The sequence below is a fragment of the Elgaria multicarinata genome, chromosome 19 (assembly GCF_023053635.1).
Source record: "Elgaria multicarinata webbii isolate HBS135686 ecotype San Diego chromosome 19, rElgMul1.1.pri, whole genome shotgun sequence".
Lineage (NCBI taxonomy): Eukaryota > Metazoa > Chordata > Lepidosauria > Squamata > Anguidae > Elgaria > Elgaria multicarinata.
The window spans coordinates 12,421,313-12,445,676 of record NC_086189.1 but is presented as its reverse complement, the minus strand read 5'-3'; the positions used below and the strand labels follow the sequence as shown (position 1 = coordinate 12,445,676).

The 24,364-nt window shown below is 44.4% G+C and overlaps 1 protein-coding gene across 1 annotated transcript in view; it reads left to right on the top strand.

Annotated features, from left to right (window-relative positions):
* CACNA1B (calcium voltage-gated channel subunit alpha1 B) overlaps positions 1-24,364 on the top strand; it is a 292,665-nt gene that overhangs the window by 224,664 nt on the left and 43,637 nt on the right. The window contains exons 30-36 of the mRNA XM_063144790.1: positions 3,179-3,380; positions 5,491-5,655; positions 5,877-5,987; positions 7,582-7,665; positions 19,078-19,194; positions 21,123-21,188; positions 23,590-23,681. Coding sequence (XP_063000860.1) covers positions 3,179-3,380; positions 5,491-5,655; positions 5,877-5,987; positions 7,582-7,665; positions 19,078-19,194; positions 21,123-21,188; positions 23,590-23,681 — 837 coding nt within the window. The remainder of the gene's footprint in view (positions 1-3,178; positions 3,381-5,490; positions 5,656-5,876; positions 5,988-7,581; positions 7,666-19,077; positions 19,195-21,122; positions 21,189-23,589; positions 23,682-24,364) is intronic.

The following is a 24,364-nucleotide window of genomic DNA, read 5'->3' as shown; positions in this document are numbered from 1 at the left end:
TCATCCCTGACCTTTAGTCATCCTGTCCAAGAACATGTGCAGGACCTCAAGTTCCCCATCCCTGAAGTACACAGTGCTGTTAGCAAGGAAGACTGTGACCAAGATACTCGCCTCTAGGCTAATATTTTTCCATTTACTCCTCACGGTTCCTGAACAAATCTGAAGCACTAAGGAGCCGAGAGTTGTTTTTCTGACTCAGATTCTACAGCAAGATTCCCTGGACACTTGTTGATAACATAATTGTCCACTCTCCTCTGACCTATACACTGTGCTCCTTCAGAACATTTAGATCTTATGTAACCTACTTTTGTTTTTATTTTTTTAAAAAAAAGATAGTCACCTTGAGACAAGAATAGGAAAGTAGCAGAACTTCAAAGTGCTATTCACTGCTGGTTTTGCAACCTAAAAATGAAAGAACATTTTTAAAAGCCATGCTGTGCATGTGGATGGCAGAGTTATACAGGTAGCAGTGGGCTGAAATCTCAATAGTTGTTTGCTATCGTCGTTGCTTGTCATAGGACTAGTTACGTCCCGACTTGTGTACTGAAGGGAAACCAGGCCAAATAGAGCGCCCAACTCCTGTTTATCCTTCCCTTCCTAGTATCTTCCCACTGGCATCAGGTGGAATTCTCTATTTCTCCCCTCAGCAGCCCCCATCAAACAACCTTAAAATAGGGTGACCATATGGAAAAGAGGACAGGGCTCCTGTATCTTTAACAGTTGTATTGAAAGGGGGCTTTTCAGCAGGTGCCATTTGTATGCATGCAGCACCTGGTGAAATACCCTCTTCATCATAACCGTTAAAGCTGCAGGAGCCCTGCTCTCTTGACCACATACAAAAGAGGGCAGGGCTCCTGCAGCTTTGTGATGAAGAGGGTATTTCTGTCGTGGTATTTGAATAATTTGCAGAGTGCGTAGCAACCGCGAAAAGCTGGAAACACACAGTTACTGGCTAGAGAGTCTTACTTGAGGAAGAAATCAATACTCACTTCGCTTTGTCAGTAAGAAACTTTACTGAAACAAACTTTCCTTTACATATGGTCATAGATATTTACAGCATACTATACCAACAACGACAATGACAACCACTTGACAACGTTGACAACAAGATGCCTTTAAACATCTTAAATACATTTTCCTTTTGGCTCAATTAACCAATTGTCTCTATTCCAGGTCTTGCACGTAGGCCAAAACTGAACACTTGCTGCAGTCCAGAGACAAATCTGCCAGGCACTTTTAACTCTATAAAGTCCTTTCTTTCCTCTGTGGAGAAAATTCACCTCAACAATTTCACCAGGTGCTGCACGCATACAAATAGCACCTGCTGAAAATCCCTTTTCTATACAACTGTTAAAGATACAGGAGCCCTGTCCTCCTTTCCATCTGTTCACCCTACTTAGAACTCTCTCGGTCTCTTAACATTACCTTTAGGTAGTGTGTGATTTGAGTTTTAAGCATACGGTGGGTATAGAATCATAGAATCATAGAAAAGCAGAGTTGGAAGGGGCCTACAAGGCCATCGAGTCCAACCCCCTGCTCAATGCAGGAATCCACCCTAAAGCATCCCTGACAGATGCTTGTCCAGCTGCCTCTTGAAGGCCTCTAGTGTGGGAGAGCCCACAACCTCCCTAGGTAACTGGTTTCATTGTTGCACTGCTCTAACAGTCAGGAAGTTTTTCCTGATGTCCAGCTGGTTTGTTGCTCAAACCACACAGTTTGAGCAACAAAGTGTGAAAATTTACTTTAAAAAAAGGTAATAATAATAATAATAATAATAATAATAATAATAATAATAATAGGTTTTTTTAAATTACATCTGAATAGTTACAACACACATACACACAAACAAAACCGTAAGAGCAAAGGTGAAAGAAATAACTAGGATAAACACATCTAGCCAATTTCTAACTTCCCAGCAATATCTTACAGTCAGAATTCTTAGCTTTTCCAAGCTGTTGATTTTCTCTCTCGTTCAGATTCTTCTTTCAACCTTCCTCTACCGGAGGCTGCTGCCGCATTCATTTCCTCCTTGTGGACTTCCCACCGGTAGCTGGTTCGCCATTGTGTCAACAGAATGCTGGGCTAGGCCTTTGGTCTGATCCAGTAGGGCTCTTCTTACGTTCTGAATCCTGGAACTGCCTCAAACCAAGAAATGCAACACTTGATTTCCTTGTATAGTTGATGTCCACTTGACAAGGGCCAACTGCATGTGTGAAGTGATACCATCAACTGATGAGCCAACTCTCGGGTTGGCTTCTAGCGTAAGAACATAAGAATATAAGAAGTGCCCTGCTGGATCAGACAAAGAGTCCATCTAGTCCAGCACTCTGTTCACGCAGTGACCAAGCAGGACGTGGTGCAACAGCACTCTCCCGCCCATGTTCCCCATCAACTGGTGCACACAGGCTTATTGCCTCAAATACTGGAGATAGCACACAACCATCAGGGCTAGTAGCCCTTGATAGCCTTCTCCTCCAGGAATTTATCCAACCCCCTTTTAAAGCCATCCAGATTGGTGGCCATCACCACATCTTGCAGGAGCGAATTCCATAGTTTAACTATGCACTGTGTGAAGAAGTCCTTCTTTTTATCTGTCCTGGATCTCCCATCAATCAGCTTCATGGGAGGACCCCACTGGGTTCTAGTATTTTGAGAGAGGGAAAAAAATGTCTCCCTATCCACATTCTCCGTACCATGCATAATTTTGAACACCTCTATCCTGTCTCCCCTTAGCCTCCTTTTGTCCAAGATAAACAATCTTAGGCCCCAGCTAGACCTAAGGTTTATCCTGGGATCATCCAGGGTTCGCCCCTGCCTGAGCACTGGATCCCCTGTGTGTCACCTAGATGAACAGGTTTGACCCCTGGACGATCCAAGGATCAACCTTAGGTCTAGCTATGGCCCCAGTTGATGTCACCTTCCCTCATAGGGGAGATGCTCCAGCCCTTTCATCATTTTCGTTGCCCTTCTCTGCACTTTTTCCAGCTCTATAATATCCTTTTTTTAGGTGTGGTGACCAGAACTGTACACACAGTATTCTAAGTGTGGTCGCACCATCGATTTGTATAACGGCAGTACGATACTGGCCGTTTTATTCTCAGTTCCTTTTCATATCATGCCTAACGTGGAGTTTGCCTTAATCTCTGCCCGTTTCTTCTCCGCCTCCTTCCTCACTCAGCGTTTTGAAGCATTCTGTCGATGCAACGTATGAGAACCAAGGCCCAAGCCCTGGGTACCGGATGGAGATGTCGATCTTCTACGTGGTGTATTTTGTTGTCTTCCCCTTCTTCTTTGTGAACATCTTTGTGGCTTTGATCATCATCACCTTCCAAGAGCAGGGTGACAAAGTAATGTCTGAATGCAGCCTGGAGAAAAACGAGGTACATGATCAGGACATCAGATTGCACAATACTCTTGTCTGTACTTCCAGGGTTCACCTAGAACCTAATTATGAATGAACGAGTTTGTCCTTGTGGGGACTGAGTGGTAGAAATCTTCACAGATAGGGTTGTGTGTTTTTTTTGCGTATAATTTTTACACAGATGAGTGATATAGAAGACTTTCCTGTTTTATTAAAATATCCAGGAATGACTTTTGAATGGTATATGGCTTTTTTATTGGCTGATACCCCCCAAAAAGTAATGGAAATGGTACCAATGTTCGTAAAACAATTTCATTAGTACAGTTTGACCTTTTCTCATTAATTTTTATTTTTTTCTCCTTTTCATCTTATATATACATTTATATTTTAACTTCATTTTAAGTCAGATAATGTATGTGTTTGATGCTATGTTTTGTCTTTTGAATGAGTTTGCGACTGTATAATATACTTGATTGATTGATCGATTGATTGATTTTTCCCTGCACAATATAGGCACCATTTTGGAAATCAAAGCATTTGAAATGAACATCAGAGGGGGGGGGGAAATACTTTTAGTACACAATTCTGCGCATTTTGTGGCAGAAAAAAGTCCTACAACTCCCAGCATCCCCTAATCGATATAGATGCCTGGGGTATGCTGGGACTTGTAGTACTTTTTTCATGCCTATACATGTATAGGATTGCACCCTTAAATCCTACAACACCCCCCAATTACACAACTGATAAGCTGCAGCAAAATAGTGAAATGGCATTAAAACCTAAAATAGTAAAATCATGAGACAAATTCAAACAATTACAAACCATACGAAAACAAGTACAGTATACCTGTGGTTGATTAATTTGATTTTGTGTCTTTATTACTGTTTTACTGGAAATGTTGAGAGCAGCCTTAAATATCTGTTATGATGGAAAGCTGCAACATACTTTTAATAAATAAATTGGGCATGGAGCATGCTTTGCCACAAAAAGCGGTTCATCTTGATGGTTGTATACTTAGGTCTATTCTAAGAACAGCTTCTAGAAGTATTCAGTGGCAAAACTCATACATGTGGAGATTATCATGTGCGACTCTCACAAACCTGTTATATTCACTACATCATGTGTCTGCACATGGAAACCACGATTTCCCACCTCTTCTTAGTCTGTGTACAAATTTTTAAAGAAGCATGGAATTGCCACCTGTAGGGAAATCATGACATCTAAAGGCCAAATTAGACATTAGACAGAATTAGGGGGAAATGCATAGGCAGCAAATACATCCGTTTTTGTTGTTTAATTACTGATGTTTTTCATTTGGGCCGCAGTACAGAAGGAGAAGTTTAAGTAGGCATGTATAGTTCTGGGCAGCACACTTCAAGAAGGATGCAGACAAGCTGGAGCATGTTCAGAGGAGGGCAACCAGGATGATCAGGGGTCTGGAAACAAAGCCCTATGAGGAGAGACTGAGGGCATAGCTAGACCTAAGGTTTATCCCTGGATTGTCCAGGGGTCAAATTTGTTCACCTACGTGACACACAGGGGATCCAGTGCTCAGGTAGGGGCGAACTCTGGATGATCCCAGGATGAACCTTAGGTCTAGCCGTGGCATAAAACAACTGGGCATGTTTAGCCAGGAGAAGAGGAGATTGAGGGGAGACATGAGAGCACTCTTCAAATACTTCAAAGGTTGTCACACAGAGGAGGGCCAGGATCTCTTCTCGATCCTCCCAGAGTGCAGGACACGGAATAACGGGCTCAAGTTACAGGAAGCCAGATTCGGCTGGACATCAGGAAAAACTTCCTGACTGTTAGGGCAGTACGACAATGGAATCAGTTACCTAGGGAGGTGGTGGGCTCTCCCACACTGGAGGCCTTCAAGAGGCAGCTGGACAACCATCTGTCAGGGATGCTGTAGGGTGGATTCCTGCATTGAGCAGGGGGTTGGACTCCATGGCCTTATAGGCTCCTTCCAACTCTACTATTCTATGAGTCTATGATTCTATGATTGTACTATAAAGCTGGGTTTTTTTCTTTAGCCACTCTGCCTGACCTAAGGGGAAAGGGTTTAGCTGCTGTGAGCCAATCCTTTCCTCCAGTTAATTCCACACTCTCTCTTTGCTATCTTGCAGAGAGCCTGTATAGACTTTGCCATCAGTGCCAAGCCTCTGACCCGCTACATGCCGCAAAACAAGCAGTCCTTCCAATACAAGATGTGGAAGTTTGTGGTCTCGCCTCCGTTCGAGTACTTTATCATGGTCATGATTGCGCTCAACACCATTGTGCTGATGATGAAGGTCAGTGACTTCTGGGGTGGCCGCCGAACTCATTCGCCCAACAGAGGAAAGGGCATCATTCCAAACAAAGATGACACAAATTTGCATAGAATGTGCAGGGACCCATGGGAACCCTTGCACTTTGCAGTTTAAATAAAGAGAGAGAAACAGAGCGAGAATACGTGAATTGTGATTGCACGCCACTCTGCCTAGTAATACGTTTTCTTTCCCTTCCAATTTAGTTCTACGGTGCCCCAAATCCATATGAAGAAATGCTGAAATGCCTCAATATTGTGTTTACATCCATGTTCTCATTGGAATGTTTGCTGAAGATCATTGCCTTTGGCGTGCTGGTATGGACTGTTTCCCTTCGTCGTCCTCGTCATTTTCCTCTCCCGTCAGCCATCAGGGATGCTTCCAAACTTCTTCCCATCTAAATTTCACCCTGAGTTTTGGAGTTTTTGAAGGCTGTTCTTAAAGCAGAAACAGGGACAGTGCAGTTCAGAATTCTCCACTGTCCCATTCTGTTTTCTTAAAGAGCAAACTGGGCCCGCACAATTTCCTTTTGATTATTTCTCTTCAGTTCCTTCTGATGCCGACATGCTCTGAGCAATTTGATCCTTGTGAATTTTGGCCCAAACTGACCTAATGCAGTTCTCAGCTTTAAAAAAAAAAAGAAGAAGAAAAAGAGAAAAAAGGAGAAGAATGCATTTTTAAAAGCCACATTTTAGAATAAAAGACACTTTATTTATTTATTACGTATTTATAATGCCCAACAGCCAAGGCTCTCTGGGCAGTTTTCAATTTAAACCATTGTGTGCAAACATCAAAATTAAAACTTTGAAACTTTAAAAATGTCACATAAAACCAGGATAAGTTACTATCCAGGGCCAGAACTGCACCAAACAGGTCCGGAATAGTTATAAACTGTTATAAAGCAGTGGTGAAGATCCTGCCCAGGGAAAACTTGTCTAAAAAGATGTGTTTTCAGGAGGCGCTTGAAGGATATTACATTTTCCGCTTCCCGAACCGCACAAGGGAGGGTATTCCAGAGGGTGGGGGCCGCTACAGAGAAGGCCCCGCCATTGAGGTTCTTTGTGACAACATTCTGCTCGTCTTGGAATGACGAGCAGGGCCTCCTCTGATGATCGTAAATGTCGTCTGGATGTCTATAAGGGAAGGCAGTCTGCTAGGTTTCCTGATCCCAAGTTGTTTAGGGCTTTATAGGATAATAGCATAACCTTGTTTGTGGCTCGGTAGCTAACAGCCAGCCAGTGCAGTAACTTTAACACCGGGCGAAGCTAGGCGTCCCAGAGAGCCTGCTGCGTTCTGCACAAGCTGCAGCTTCCGAACCACACACAAGGGTAGCCCCATGTAGAGCACATTACAGTAGTCTAGTCATGAGGTTACCAGTGCATGAATGACCATGGCCAGGCTATCCCCATCCAGGAACAGGTGTAGCTGGCGTACCAACCGAAGTTGATAACAAGCACTCCGGGCCATCAAGGCCACCTGGGTCTCTAGTGACAAAGGTGGGTCTTGGAGCATTCCCCCAAACTATGGACCTGCTCCTTCAGAGGGAGTGCAGCCCCATCCACAACACGCAGACACCCCAATTCCCAGACCCGGGAACCACCAACCCACAAGGCCTCTGTCTTATCAGGATTCAGCTTCAGTTTGTTGGCCCTCACGCAAGTGATAACTGTATCCAGGCACCAGTTCAGAACGTGAAATTTCAAAGTTTGGGACAAGCTGCGCGTTGGAAAGATGAGAAACTGAGAGTAGCTGAAATGGGCAGATTCGTCCAATCCTAGGGAATCCGTTCAGCCCATCAAACTGCCTGGGGGAAAGTGGAGGCGTCCCGAGGTCTGTCGTGTCCAGAGAAATAACTTACATGGTCAGGTCGCTTTGAATGATCCTCGTCATTGTCATTGTTTTATCTTACAGAATTATTTCCGTGACGCCTGGAACATCTTTGATTTTGTCACTGTCTTGGGAAGTATTACTGATATTTTAGTAACGGAGATTGCGGTGAGTACAGAAGGTGCAAACCTGCTTTCTTAACTGGCAAAATAATGTCCAAAAAATTAAATCAATCAGTCAGATTGAACTATATTCCCAGCAATCCATTCAGGAATCATCGCATGGTGTGGATTCCCAGAAGACTGGGGGGAAATCTTAGAGAGAGATCAAGCTATGAAGCTGGCACTCCACCACACTCCATCTGTAAATTAAGGATAAATATTGGGAATAGTTCTAATTGTTATTTCTTTCAGAGATTTTTAACCTGCCTTTTAGGTCCAGTGCCATCAGAAGGCAGCTTATAGTCCTACAAAACCTTGAATATACAGCTACAATTAAACACATACACCGGTAGCAGCAAAAGCAGCAAATGATTTTTAAGCACTTAATGCAGCCTCGAACAAATCTTCTTCAGGGTTTTTGTTTTAAAGCCAGTGGGGATGAAGCCATATGTATCTCTCTGCAGAGGGCATTCTAACGGTACAGGGCCACTACTGATAAGGCCCTATCAGTAGTACCACTGTTATATTTATTTATTACTTGTTTACTACATTTCTATGCTACCAAATCGTCAAAGCTGTCTGGGTGGTCCATTAAAGTTGAAACCATAGCATGCTAAAATATAAAACAGAATAAAACCTTATCTGGACAGAGATAGCCTTGCTACAGTGATCCATGCTCTGATAACCTCTCGTTTGGATTACTGCAATGCGTTATACGTGGGGCTGCCTTTGAAAACGGTCCGGAAACTTCAACTGGTACAAAACAGGGCAGCACGGTTACTAACAGGGACTGGCCGATAAGACCACATCACACCAGTCCTTTTCCAGCTTCATTGGCTGCCAGTCCAGGTCTGGGCCCGATCCACTTCAGAATCCAATATAAACTTCTCCTGTTGACCTTCAAAGCTTTTCACGGTCTAACTCCTTCCTATCTCTCCTCTCTCATCTCACACTATTGCCCCGCTCGTGCTCTCCGCTCCTCTGATGCCATGTTTCTCGCCTGCCCAAGGACCTCTACTTCCCTTACTCGGCTTCATCCTTTTTCTTCTGCTGCCCCTTACGCCTGGAACACTCTTCCAGAACATTTGAGATCTACAAGCTCAATCACAACTTTTAAAGCTCAGCTAAAAACTTTTCTTTTTCCTAAAGCTTTTAAAACTTGATGCTGCTCGGACTTTATACTGTTAGTTTTACCCTACCCTGTGCCTGTTTTCCCTACCCAGTGCCTGTTTGCATTCCCTTCCCCTCCTTATTGCTTTACTATGATTTTAGTAGAATGTAAGCCTATGTGGCAGGGTCTTGCTATTTACTGTTTTACGCTGTACAGCACCATGTACATTGATGGTGCTATAATAATAATAATAATAATAATAATAATAATAATAATAATAATAATGGTATTAACATTTAATGCCCTAAATGGCTTGGGGCCAGGCTATTTGAAGGAACGCCTCCTCTCATATGTACCTGCCCGGACCCTAAGGTCATCCTCAGAGGTCCTTCTCCGCAAGCCCCTGCCAAAGAAAGTGAGGCAGGTGGCTACCAGGAGGAGGGCCTTCTCTGCTGTGGCACCCCGGCTGTGGAATGAGCTCCCTAAGGAGGTTCGCTTGGCACCTACATTATATGCTTTTAGACGCCAGGTGAAGACCTTTTTATTCTCCCAGCATTTTAACAGTCTATAAATTAATTTGAACTTTGCCGTTTTAAATTTGTATTTTAAATTTGTATTTTTGCATTGCTGCTGTTTTTATCTTGGTTGTGCTTTTATATTGTATTTTATATTATGGTTTTATACTGTTGTTTTAAACTTGAATTGTCTTAATTTTGTAAACCGCCCAGAGAGCTTCGGCTATTGGGCGGTATAGAAATGCAATAAATAAATAAAATAAATAAGTAAATAAGATAAAAAAACTAGTGTAAAAGCCAACAGCAATGGAAAAACCTTAAAACAGTAACAACCTACTTAAAAACAAAACTGACGGACTAAAAAGCCTGGGAAAATAAAAAGGGTATTCATCTGGTGCTGAAAAGACCACAGTGTGTAGGTGCCAGGTGATCCTATCTGGGTGTTCCACAACTGGGGTGAAAGGGCCTTCACCTTGGTAGCCCCCAGCCTCACTGGGCAGGTATACATGGGAGTTGACCATTGTTCAGATAACATGGCCGCAAGCCATTTAGAGCTTTGAAAGTCAATACCAGCACTTTTGAGTTTGGCCCCAAAATGGACCAGAAGCCAGATCACAGAGCACTTCTCTAACACGCTGGTATTGACCAGTCCCTGTCAATCTTGCTGCCTTGCTTTGGACCAGCTGAAGTCTCCGGACCGTTTTCAAAGGCAGCCCCATGTATAACGCATTGCAGTAATCCAGACGAGAGGATACCAGAGTATGGATAGCTGTAGCTAGGCTATGTCTGTCCAGATAGGGTTGTAGCTCATATATCATCCTAAGCTGATAAAAGGTGCTCCATATCAACAAAGCCACCTAGGCTGAATCCAAGAGCACGCCTAAACTACAAACCTGATCCTTTAGGGAGAGTACCATCCCCTCCAGAACACGTTGAACACCATTTAGACAGGCAGATGTCCCACCCACTAACAGTACTTCTGCCTTGTCTGGATTGAGTCTCAGTTTATTGGCCCTCGTCCAGTCCATTACTGGGCCTAGGCATTGATTTGAAACACCCACTGCCTCACTGGGATGAAAAGGAGAGATACGGTTGTGTGTCGCCTTGCATATTGGTGACATCTCAGTCCACATCTCTGGATAACCTTTCCAGCAGTTTACGTAAATGTTGAACAGCATTGGGGGGGGGGCGAAATAGACCCTTGTGGGACCCTATGGCCAAGGCACAGAGCAATGATACCCCCAGTGCCACATTTTGGAATCTTCAATTGGACAGCCTATCCGGAACGATGCCATGTTCAGCGGTATCAAAACCACTGGGAGGACCAAGAGAATCGACAGGGTCACACTCCTGCTGTGCCGCTCTTGGCAAAGTCCATCCCACAGTTTCCATGCCAAAACCTGGCCTGCAGCTCAGTTGAAATGCATTCGGATAATCAGTTTCACTCAAGAGTTGGCTTTCAACCATCTGCTCACGCACCTTGCCCAGGAAGGGGATGTTGGCAGGCAGCCTACAGTTATTAATATCTTCCGGGTTCAGATTACCATTTATTATACCGCACTCTTCAGCCAGGAAGGATTTCAGCGTGGCTTATAAATCCATAAAAACAAAACCATTCCCGTGCACAGGCTTATAATCTAAAACGACACAACATAAAAAAGAAAAAGAAGGGGAAAGGAAAAGAAGAAAACTCAGGCATTCATTCTTAATGTTATATAAGCCCTTATAATGAGCAGGTGATAGTCATGGGGTCGTAGGCCCTATTTCTCCCCATCCCACCCCATCCCCACCAGCCTCTTCCTTCTTTAGCATGGTTGCAAAACTGGGTTTAGAGCATCCTTGGGTTGGTGCTAACCATGGTTAATGCCAGTCTCTTCCTCTCTCGTGTGCAAATTTCCCCACCCTCCTTGGCCATGGTTAGCTATTATATCCCCAACTGGGTTTAGAGTGCCCCTGGTTTTCTGTTTAATAACTCAACCATGTGATCTCCCCATGGCCTGGATGGAGTCTTAATACAATCTCTGGAGCTCAGGGGACTGAGCGCCTCACAGAGTTCTTCTCCGTGACTGATGGGAGCCAAGCCCATGACGCCAGATCAAGAAATATCTGCAAATCCATTGAATTTGTATAATTTATGCAGGAAGGCACCATGGCTGCAGTAAATAATTCCCCACCTTGCCTTGGCAATTAACTCCTTTTGCAGACGCTTCCCTAACAGTTTGTGCAGTGGTATTCTTCATTATATTTGCTTACTCTGTAACCATGTCCCTTTTCCCTTTGTTACTAACAAGGTGTGTGTGTGTGTGTGCCTGGGGAGGGTTTTTTTTCCTTCCGTTTTCTTGCTCGTTCCTAATCTCATGCTCCTGTCTATGGTAATGCAGTTCCAGCAGTTCCAGCAGCCCCTGCAATTTCCTTCACGAGACTGACCCTATGAGGCAGGCTGAGAGAACCAGGCGTTGGTGGAGGGAGGCAGCGTTGCTACATTACAGCCAGTAATAGGCTGTACAATTTGGAGGGCTCAAGTGGGCACTTGGAAGAGGAGGGGTGGGGTGGACGGACAAACTCTTCTCATACCAGCTCAGCCTTCATGGTGGAATAGCAGCCATGCTGGTTTGATGGGGCTTAGACCAGTCTGAGAACCCAGCCAACGCCCTTGCGGCCTTCTGGTGCCGCCCATCTGGCCAAATCCCAATGCTTGACTGACGCAAGGCATGACTGTGCCTTGCGTCAGTCAAGCATTTCCCCCGTGCAGAAATGTTGATATTTTGAACTGGTTGATTCACCAGTGGAGTAGTGCATTGCCGACTTGTCAGTGATGACAAAATGTTTTCTTTTATGATCAATGCACCTTTGGCCCTTGATGGAACAAATCTCTGAACGGCCAAGAGATGAATGTCGATCTGAACTGCCATTTCTTCCCAACTTCAGGGTGGGCCCTGTGTTCACCTAGCTGTGTAAGCTCAGTGATTTGAAGTACGTGACACACAGACACACCCTTGGCATGGTGTCACCATCCTTGGCTTCTACCACATGGCTCCCTGTTGTTCAGAGAGAGCAGCTTTTGAGGAGATCAGCAAGCCTTCAGGAAGGTGTTGACTCATCTTTCACAGTATATATCCTGGTGTTAGTGTCTCCCCCCGCCCCCCTCCCAAAAAATCCTCCAGGAGACCAGCTCAGATGGCTATGAACTGCCTTATTTCCAACCAGCAGAACAACCAAGGAGTAAAGATAAAAGAAAAAAAATGTGTTGATAATGTTGCTTTCATTTGAATTTGTAGTTGTGTCGTACGTAATTTCCTTTGGTGAATGCTTTGAATACTTTCTTTTTATTTCTCTAGGCAAATATGTATGTCAGTTTTCCCTGTCACTTCAAGCTGACTTGGAAGACACACTTTTTATTATTATTCTTCTTCTTCTAAATGGTTGCAAGTGGTTTAATTGGCAGATCAGTCAATGAAATCTCTGGTTGGTTAATTGGCATCAGAAACTTTGAAGGGATGGAGGCAAATCTGAATTGTCAGAAACCTTGTAGCCTTTTGTCTAGTGTATTACTCTCAGGGGAAATGAAAGAAAATGTTCAAGACCATTTATTCTAACAATTAGCAGTGGCTTTGGTTTAGTATTCTGAAAGTTCTCTCAGGCCCTCCAACAGGCATATGGATCAATTAAAAAGTAGGTGATGAATCAACTAAAGAAAACTTTTAGTTGTTGATGACACTATTGTGTCCCCCTGCCCACCAACTCCAAATTCAAAAGGGTATTTCATAAATCACAGAATCTCTCAGCACAGCTAGTAGTGCGCTCTTGGTATTCTAGAATCATAGAATAGTAGAGTTGGAAGGGGCCTATCAGGCCATCAAGTCCAACCCCCTGCTCATTGCAAGAATCCACCTTAAAGCATCCCTGACCGATTGTTGTCCAGCTGCCTCTTGAAGGCCTCTAGTGTGGGAGAGCCCACAACCTCCCTAGGTCACTGGTTCCATTGTCGTACTGCTCTAACAGTCAAGATTTTTTTCCTGATGTCCAGCTGGAAACTGGCTTCCTGTCACTTGAGCCCATTATTCCATGTCCTGCACTGTGGGATGATTGAGAAGAGATCCTGGCCCTTCTCTGTGTGACAACCTTTCAAGTCCTTGAAGAGTGCTGTCATGTCTCTCCTCAGTCTTCTCTTCTCCAGGCTAAACATACCCAGTTTTTTCAGTCTCTCTTCATAGGGCTTTGTTTCCAGACCCCTGATCATCCTGGTTGCCCTCCTCTGAACACGCTCCAGCGTGTCTGTGTCCTTCTTGAAGTGTGGTGCCCAGAACTGGACGCGATACTCAAGATGAGGCCTAACCAGGGCTGAATAGAGAGGAACCAGTACCTCACACGATTTGGAAGCTATAGTATTAATGCAGCCCCGAATAGCATTTGCTTTTTTTTGCAGCCACATCACACTGTTGGCTCATATTCAGCTTGTGATCTACAACCTTCTACCTATGATGCTATACTGTCGTGTGGCATAATGGCATGTCAATTGACACTGAGCTGGGAGTTTGTCTCACTGGTCTGAACGGGACTTATTCCTGTAGAGGGATGTATTACATTGTACTGTTAAAATCCCATTGACTCCCACAAACCACATATGGGCGTGTAAATGGATGCAAAGTGAGTCATAAGAAATGGCCTTTACCCAGATAAGGAGACCAAGGGGAGGAAAAAGCTCTTAAGACTATTACTATCTGAATGCAGATTTTGAAACTGGCATCTCTACCTTTGCCTAGGAATAAAAAGAAATTGCATATATATATACATACATATATATTGACCGATGATGGTATTTGTGAAGTGTCTCTTAATTTGCATTACAATATGAAATGCAAATAGTTGATTGTGTTTCCTTCCAGATTTATTGTTAGAAAAGCAACTTTTTAGAAGCACCTAATTTTTTCAGTACAATTTTAGTGCTTCTGTTCCTTGCTTGTCCTAATGACTCATTTTCTCTTTTTGTTTTCTGTTTCTTTTATTTCCCCCCCTTCCTGCTGAATTCACGCCATCCAATCAACATACAATGCGAAAAAAAACCATGTCTCCGTCTGTATGTTGCCTGCCTGCTGCTCAAAAATAACTAACTAATAATTATCTAAACTCCAAAAACTTGTAAATAACCGTGCAAATATCCATCCATGAAAACATCACATATAGGACACGGTTGGTTCCATTGATTTTTTTTTTTTTTTAACCAAAACAATATTTCAATTTCTTGCTTTTCATTTTTCTCTCAACTTTTCGTTTCGCCTCACTTCTCTTTTAACCTTGTTTGAGATTTCTGACTGCATCGTGGAGTGGGCGGGGGGATGGGCAGGGGGCTTCCTTGTCTGTCTTTCTGCACTGGGCCTCGTGTCTGGACTTGCTTGTCCCATTGGCTTTCTGGTGGCTACTTGGTAACTGAATGCGAACCTTCTGTTACCAGTAGTCTCTTCTTTCACTCATCTTTCTGTAACTGGTAAGAGGGGAAACTCACATCTGCATTGTGTAATTGTGGAGTGGGGGTGGGTAGGTGGGGAGATGTCTTGCAGATATTGTAAGCTTTGATCTTTTAGCTCCTCCCTCCTGCTTTCACCACACTCATTTAGTGCCACGCCCTGCCACACATAGGGGTGCGCAAGGGGTGTGCCGGGTGTGCCCGGGCACACCCTAATGTCTCAAGCAATAAGCTTCTCCTCAATTCTCCCCTCACCTGCAATGGCCCTCCCACAGTCTGACAAACCAAATGCATAGTAGGGCATCACTGGGCTCTTCTACACCAAGCAGGATATTCCACTATGAAAGTAGTATATAAAAGGCAGGAGCCACACTACAGCTTTATAGCTATATTGAAGTGCACTGACAACTGTTGGAGCCTGTGACACATCTACACCAAGCAGGATATAACACCATGAAAGCAGTATGAAAGCGATATATAAAAGGCAGGAGCCACACGGCTGCTTTATAGTGGTACTGAAGTGCACTGACAACTGTTGGGGCCCATTGACACATCTACACCAAGCAGGATGTAACACTATGAAAGTAGTATGAAAGCATTATATGGTCTGTGTCAATGAGCCCCAACAGTTGTCAGTGCACTTCAATAACACTATAAAGCAGTGATGTGGCTCCTGCCTTTTATATACCGCTTTCATACCACTTGTATAGTGGAATATCTGCTTGGTGTAGATGAGCCCAGTGTCTACAGTGCTGAATAAATAAATGAATGCAACAATGTCCTTTATGATTGAGTATTCAATAAATGTTCACCTTAAAAAAAGAAAAACCCTAACGAAATGTTCTGTGCACGCCTATGCGGCCACCTTTGCCTTCTTTCATAGAATCATAGAATAGCAGAGTTGGAAGGGGCTTACAAGGCCATCGAGTCCAACCCCCTGCTCAATGCAGGAATCCACCCTAAAGCATCCCTGACAGATGGTTGTCCAGCTGCCTCTTGAATGCCTCTAGGGTGGGAGAGCCCACCACCTCCCTAGGTAACAGTCAGGATGTTTTTCCTGATGCCCAGCCGGAATCTGGCTTCCTGTAACTTGAGCCCGTTATTCCGTGTCCTGCACTCTGGGAGGATCGAGAAGAGATCCTGGCCCTCCTCTGTGTGACAACTTTTAAGTATTTGAAGAGTGCTATCATGTCTCCCCTCAGTCTCCTCTTCTCCAGGCTAAACCTGCCCAGTTCTTTCAGTCTCTCTTCATAGGGCTTTGTTTCCAGGCCCCTGATCATTCTGGTTACCCTCCTCTGAACACGTACTTCAATTTACACGATTGCTTGGTTCCTTTGTGTGTATCTGAGCAAGGAGGGGAAGAAAGGAAGAGGAGACGGGATGCCAGTCAGAAAGAACATCATTCATATTTAGTGAAAGAAAAGAAACCAAATCCCATGATCTACTGAAACTGATATGGCTGTGAATATTGTGGGACACAAGAAATGCAGATGTGTTGAGTTACCCTTCTCGGTGCATGCCCTCTCGCTAGGTGGGGTTGGGTATCCCATCTTCTGGGTTTACTGACCCTTTCTGTTGTTTATGTAGTTCATACTTCCTGCAAACTGGTGCTGTGATCAGCCCCGCAAGAGCTTTTAAAATGTTAACCAACTCGGATTTTCCAGGGCTGCTACTTTCCCCTATTTTGACGTAGTCTATAACGGCAGGTCACCGTTCGTAAAAAGATGCTGAACGTGAAAGGCAAATGATGGATTGAGGTTGGAGATGCCCACATCGTGGAGAACTCCCCCCCCTTTCACCCTTAACACCTACCTGTCAGACAATTTCACCTCCTCATCCCTGGTTGTGTCGTGTTTCTCAGAAAACTCCTACTTTCGATGGGAGACAAATGACCAGGCCTGCTAAGTAATCCACAAAGCTTTTATTAAGCAACAAAAGTCTCTTCTATCTGAAGAGAGTCTAACCTCTTGGAAACGTCCCCCTAGGCAAAATTATGCAAACTGAGCAAGACAATTGTCGCCTCAAGAAGAATAGGAAGCCACTTGACCATATGGAAAGGAGGACAGGGCTCCTGTATTTTTAACAGTTGCACTGAAAAGGGAATTTCAGCAGGTGTCATTTGTATATATGCAGCACCTTGTGAAATTCCTTCTTCATCACAAGTTAAAGTTGCAGGCGCCCTGCCCTCTTTTGTATCTGGCCACTCTACAAAAGAGGGCAGGGCTCCTGCAGCTTTAACTGTTGCGATGGAGGGAATTTCACCAGGTGCTGCATGCATACCAATGACACCTGCCTAAATCCCCTTTTCAATACAACCGTTAAAGATACAAGAGCCCTGTCCTCCTTTTCATAGGGTCACCCTAAGTAATACACATGGCTGCCTAAAGGGAAGGTGCCTTTAAGGCCATTAAGTCCTGGATCTAAAATTATTTAGCTGCACCACTGTTTCGCCCTTTCAGATTGGCTCAAAGCATTTCCTTCACAAGGGGCATCCGTGCGCCAGCCGCCTCTGTGGTGACAATTCAAGGTCACTTGTAAATCCATTTATAGAAAATAGATTCCTAACTGCAAGTGGCATCCAGCCCTGAGTACATATTCTTCTCCTCTCCTGTTGCCTTGGAATGCTGATTGGAAATCCTCTATTTTTAATTATGTACAGCTATTTAAAAGAGGGGGGAAAAGGGGAGGAAGACAAGTTGAATTTATAATTTGGCGAAAATTTTAATTGTACCGTTGCTTGAGAAACCAAACTCTAAAGCTAGGGCAGGCAATCTGATGCCTCCAGCTGCTCTGGACTACAACACCCATCATTCCTTACGATCAGCCATGCTGCTTGGAGCTGATGGGAGTCGTAGCCCAAAACATCTAGACGGCACCCCGTTTGCACACCCTCGTTCTAAATTCTAGCTCCCCCCAATTCTCCATCCTGAGCCGCCTGGGAAAATCCTCGCTTGCTTCTTTGCCGTGAGCTTGCTTGGTGGTGGTTCCCTGGTTTCCGGTAGCCATCATTTTGCGTTTCTCTTTTCTCTTTATTTGACAAGCGAATCTGGTAATGTACAGTGTAGACACAACCAACTCTGAGCTGCTTGTGTCTTTGGTTGGGGTGGGGGGAGAGAAAAAGCCGCCCAAGCTAAATGCATGCCCGACAGCTGGTTTTCTTGAATTTTGACAGTGCTGGTGGAATGTAGCGCTACAGCCCCAACCATCGGCCGGCTGGCATTTGAATGAGTGGCTGGATAAAGCCGTGAGCCTCATGCATAAAATTAGCAAGGCACGTGGGGCAGGGGAGCGTTCATCTCAACAGCCATCAAGTAGAACGAGATGAGTGCGGGGTGGCGGTGGGATGGAGCAAGACTTAGATCTGCTTAGCTTTACCAAAAAGGCCTCTCTCTAACTGCGATACCCACCCACCCTTCTGCTGATAGAGGAAAAACGAAACTTATGCAGGCATTTCATCATGGAAATAAACTGCAATTCAGTTGCTGACATTTCCTGTTGGGTTCAAAATAAATTGAGAGACTATTGGATAAATAGAGGGGGGGGGCGCCGTCTGACCGTTTTTTGTCAGGTCAGTGCCTTGGATGTCCTATTTTTGATCGAGAGAAAATAAAAGGCGGAATCGAATAAAAAACACCCAGAGGAGGGAAATCAAAGCTCAGTTTTAACATGGCTTTGAACTACCTTTAAAAAAAAAAAGGCAAATTGATTGAGCTGTTGTAAAGTCATCTCCTTTCAAAGGGTGCTCTTACCCGGAGGACATTTAACATCTATAAACATTTGGGGGGCAATAGGCCTTGGGCCTCCCTCCTATTTCGTAAGTGTGGTCGATACCCTTGTCGGAAGACTCCCGTTAACTTCAGAGCCGTGCCTGTTCTCTCCATCTAGGCTTTGACTTTTTCTTCTCTGTAAACGAAGGTGTTTAAATCAATTTGCCTGATCTCTTCCTTGAGGAGGTGCTTGACGTCTTCGGCTTACATGACATTATTTTTTTAGACGTTCTCAAGACACGGATTGTAAGCCTTCAACCGCATCGCCTTCCTTTAACGTGCCGAAAGACGAGAGTCCCCTTGGAGGGCCCATTCTGTCCTCCCCGACCTTTTTGCTACCTTCCTTCTTTAGCCGAGGGAGGGACTCTTGCAGAGAGGGGTTTTCTCGATACATGCTGCATGTGGAGTGACCTGCACTGACAAATGTTTCTTTTGGAAGGTTTTCTGGTGGCCGATTTGCTGCTTAGAACGCGAAGCTGGTAATTTTCTTTTCTTTTTTGCGGGCTGCGGCTTCCGATCGCATCCGTGTCTGAAGGACACAAAACCCTTTTCCTCTCCGCAGGACAATTTCATCAACCTCAGCTTCCTCCGACTCTTCCGGGCTGCAAGACTCATCAAGCTTCTGAGACAGGGCTACACCATCCGGATCCTACTATGGACTTTCGTCCAGTCTTTCAAGGTGAGACATACGCTACGGGGAGTGCCAACAAGGAGGGTGTTCCCCATTTGAACCACTCCCACTTTTCAACGTGTGTGTGTGTGTGTGTGTGTGTGTGTGTGTGTGTGAGAGAGAGAGAACACATGCCCCCATACCGGGGGTGTGCCAGCCCTCGGTTTCATTCCCCCTCTTGTGGATCAGTCAACCTGGCACTCTTCTGAATGCTGTTGTTTAGTTTTTGTTTAAATAATAATAATAATAATAATAATAATAATAATAATAATAATAATAATAATATTAATAATATATTAAGGTTCTTGTGGATCAGTCAACCTGGCACTCTTCTGAATGCTATTGTTTAGTTTTTGTTTAAATAATAATAATAATAATAATAATAATAATAATAATAATAATAATAATAATAATAATAATGTTCTTGTACTTGTGTACAAAGCCCTAAACAACTTGGGACCAGGATACCTGAGAGAGCGCCTTCTCCCTTACCAACCTGCCCGGTCACTGAGGTCATCCGAGGGCCTGCTCCTGGTGGTTTCACATAGATCCATCTTCCGATTGGAGTCCACCAGGGGAAGAGCCTTCAGCATGGTGGCCCCCCTCCTCTGGAACTCCCTGCCTCTGGAGGTCAGGCAGGCTCCGACCTTGTACTCCTTTCGACGCCTCCTGAAAACATCTTTATTCCAAGAAGCCTTTCCTTAATATGCAGCCTTGGATCTCTGTTTTTGCTTCTTCTAAATTTTGTTTTAACTGTTTTATTCTGTTTTTATTTTCATTTTATCTTGTACACCGCTCAGAAATTTTTCATTGGGGAGCGGTATATAAATATTCTAAATAAATAATAATAAATAAATGTAAACTCCATAAAATACATATAATTAAAACATTCAAAACTAATACATCATTAAAAGCAGCACATTATTAAAAGGCATCTTAAAATTCAACTGGCTGCCGGAAGAGATCAGTCTTTATGGCTTTCTTAAAACCCCGGAGACAGTTAAGTTGACGAACCTCTCCCGGCAGGTCATTCCATAATCTGGGAGCAGCGGAGGAAAAGGTCCTCTGGGTACTAGATGTCAGCCTTGTTTTTGTTGACTGGAGTAAATTCTTCCCAGAGGACCTGAGTGTGCGGGGCGGATTGTATAGGAGAAGGCGATCCCGCAGGTAGCCTGGACCCAAACCATGTCGGGCTTTAAAGGTGATAACCAACACTTTGTACTTCACCTGGTATAAAGTACATACATTATTAAAGCGGTTACATGATCAAACTAGGGATTGTGGGTTGGTGATGTCACAAGTGCTTACCAGTAGGCACTCTTTAACTAAACCATGTTGCCACCTGCAGAACAGGTCCATCACCCTGCTGCAAGCACACCTCTGGACAGAAAAAATGCCTGTTTATAGGGAGAGCAGCCACAGTGCTTTAAAATCACCTCCCCTGCTCTTAAAAGGTGACATCTTCCTTTACTGCAAGAAAACACCTTGTGGCCAGTGGTCGGATGGGTCTGGCCAGTCACCCCAGATTGCAAAGTGCATTCATCCCTCACCCTAAACTCCTGTGTTTTGGTTCCCCCACATGTTGTATGAATGTTGATGTGGGGAATAGATAGATAGGTGTGTGTGTGTGTGTGTGTGTGTGACGCACACACACACGAACAATGCATATGGCGTATAAGAGAACTGGGCGTATAAGACGACCCCCAACTTTTGAGAAGATCTTCCTGGGTTAAAAAGTCATCTTATACTGGGCGTATAAGACGACCCCCAACTTTTGAGAAGATCTTCCTGGGTTAAAAAGTAGTCTTATACGCCAGAAAATACAGAAAATGAATATGTGGCTCTTTATTCAGGTGTGGCTGTGTACAATATATAATTAGCCTTGTGTATGTTACTGTGTCAACACTTCTGCTTTCCCTTTTTCCCCCCTCCTCCAGGCCTTGCCATATGTGTGTCTCCTCATTGCCATGCTGTTCTTCATCTATGCCATTATTGGCATGCAGGTAAATGCGGAGCTGTAACTGAAAGAAGCCAATGCCCAATGGGGGATCGGCTTACTTACTTACGAATGGTAAAATCCATGGATAGACTTCCATCGTCCCTGTTCAGACGACACGCTAAGCCACGACGCTTCGGCATTTTGAGCTAAACGTTATGGCTTAGCGTGTCGTGCGAACCATTCCTAACCACGTTGGCTACCTAACCACCGTTTAAACACGCTCACTGACCATTTACTGCAAAGGGGTTAGTGGCCTAACCATGGCTTCTTCGCATGTCGTCTGAACAGGCCCGTTAATTCGTCTAATCCACTTTTAAAGTCATTTAACGTAATGGCCATCATCATACCTTCTAGTAGTGCACGTGTCTAAGGCAGTGTCCCAAAACGACTGTACATAGAACTGTAGAGTGAGAGAGGGTCTTTGAAGGCCATCTAGTCCAACCCCCTGCTTGATGCAGGAAATCCAGAGTTAGGGGATCCCCAATTTGTGGCCACCCAACCTCTGCTTAAAGAGCTCCAGTGAGGGAGACCCCGCCATCACTACCCAAGCGCAGTGGTTCCATTACTGAACTGCTCTTACCATCAAGAAGGTTCTCCTAAAGTTTACATGGAATCTACCCTCCTGTGACTGAAACCTGTTAGAACTAGTCCTTCCCTCTTCTACAATATGTGACTGCCCTTCAGGGACTTGAAGAGTGCTATCATGTCCACCCTCCATCTTCTCTTCTCCAGGCTAAACATATCCAGGTCCTTCACCTTTTCTTCATAGGACTGGTTTTCCATAACCTTGACCAGAACGTGTTGCAATCTGACACATGTTTCCCAATGTTTACCCTAAGGCAGATTTGGGGGACGTCTTGCCCATGGAACACATTTCTCCATGGGTAATGTGTCAGGGAATGACACATTACCCGTGGTGGGTAATGGTGGATGGGGCCAGAGCCAAAAGTGGGTGGCTACCTCTCACACACACACATGCCACTCTCTCACACACACACATCCCCCCACACCGTTTGTCCGTCCATCCATGCATACACGCGTGGGTTTTCCCCAGTGTAGATTGCAGGCATGCGGCCCCCCCAATCTGGATCAAGACTTTAGGCAAAGGGCCCAAACCTGCAATTTTCTGCATTTCCATATTAGCTAGAGAGGAAGATCCCCTCCCTCCACAGCCAACAGATTAGAAGAACAGGAGAGGAGTGGCTGAGGAGGAGAGGCCCCAGAGAACTGGATGGGCATCCTCCAAAGGGTGCATGCACACTGCAGGTTCGCCATCTCTGCCTTAAGAGTACGTTGGCAACAATCGTCTCAGTTGTAGTTCAATACTTTCAGGCAAAAATTGTACAAAGCTCAACTGGTGCGGATATACCTTACTTGAAGGGCATATCGACAATACAAGCCCTTAAGCAGTTGTTATTGTTTTTAATTACAACCGTTCGCAGGAGTCTTTGGGGGAGACATCGTGATATTTAAACTGGTAGAAAACTAATTTGATTTTGTACTGTAGTTACACTGGCTTGGATGTAGACTTCCTTTTCTGCAAACAGAAGGGCTCCTTCGGTTTATGGGAAAGGCTTTAACCTAGTGGAGTATCCCACTGGTCAAGGGGCGAAGAAGGTGATTATTGATTTCCCTTCCCTTTGCAAGCCGCAGGCCGCCCCCCCACACTAGGGATCAATGAATTTGTATTTTTTTGCTTTCTATAATATATGTTTTTTCAAGCACAAGTCCTTTCCATCTCATTTCCCAATGACTTAAAACATATTCTTAAAATCGGCATGAAAATCCGAAGTCATTTTTGTGAGCATTTGTGGATGCATAAAATAGGTATACTTTTTTTATTTTTTTAATAATTTCCCATAATATATGCATTTTTTGCAATCAATTCCTCCTACGTTTTCTGATCGGAGAACTGTCCCACAATTATTCTGAGAAATGCGAAAACCGGAGGATAATTGCACTGTGGTTCGAATATTAGTTTGGGAAGTGCAAATTAGGTCAGTTTGTATTCAAATGTAAACTAATTTAGTTTCTCCCCCTCCCATACCTTTCTGGGGGAAGGGGGCCCAAGACACTTCTGCTATCAGGAATTGTGCATGGGCAGACTTCTCTTCCAGTGGACATCCAAGCCACTGAATTCACACTCGGTAGAATGTATGTCAGCTTTGCCCAGCCTGGTGCCCTCAAGACATGTCAGACTACAATCCCCATCATCCCCTGCTGGATGAGGATGATGGGGCTTGTGGTCCAACACATCCAGAAGGGGACCAGGTTGGTGAAGGCTGCTTTGTGTGATACACCAGCCAATCAGAACCTGTACTGTCTTTTTCCACCCTCTGTCAACACTTGTCGTGACTACGAGGAGCTTCCCTTTAATCTTCTTTTGGCTGTTTTCTCCCCCCCAGGTATTTGGAAACATTGCACTGAATGATGACACCTCCATCAATCGACACAACAACTTCCAAACCTTTCTGCAAGCTCTGATGCTGCTTTTCCGGTAAATGAGAAACCAAGTGCCTGTATTAAAAACCACTGCCCCTCTTCTAATAGTAGAGTTGGAAGGGGCCTCTAAGGCCATTGAGTCCAACCCGCTGCTCAGTGCAGGAATCCACCTGAAAGCATCAGCTCTATGGAATTCCATACCACCACAAATTCCATAGGCACCAACCCTGCTGGCTTTTTGGTGCCTACTGCAAACATGCCCTATTTCTTCGATTCTAAGACGCACTTTTTTCTCCATATAAACATCTCTAAAAACGGGGTGCGTCTTAGAATCGGGGGTGTGTCTTAGGGTTTTTTTTCCCCTGTTGGTGGTACTGAAATTAGTGTGCGTCTTACAATTGATGGCGTCTTACAATCGAAGAAATACGGTGCCTTTTTCGGTAGGCATTTCCAAGAAAGTAATCGTGTTCTCTGTATGAAGGCTAGTTTTTGTACATTGCTTAGAAATTTTGTTAATATAAACAATTCATAAATATCAATAAATAGTTAGAATTCATAGAATCATAGAATAGTAGAGTTGGTAGGGGCCTCTAAGGCCATCGAGGCCAACCCCCTGCTCAATGCAGGAATCCACCCTAAAGCATCCCTTACAGATGGTTGTCCAGCTGCCTCTTGAAGGCCTCTAGTGTGGGAGAGCCCACAACCTCCCAAGGTCATTGGTTCCATTGTCATACCGCT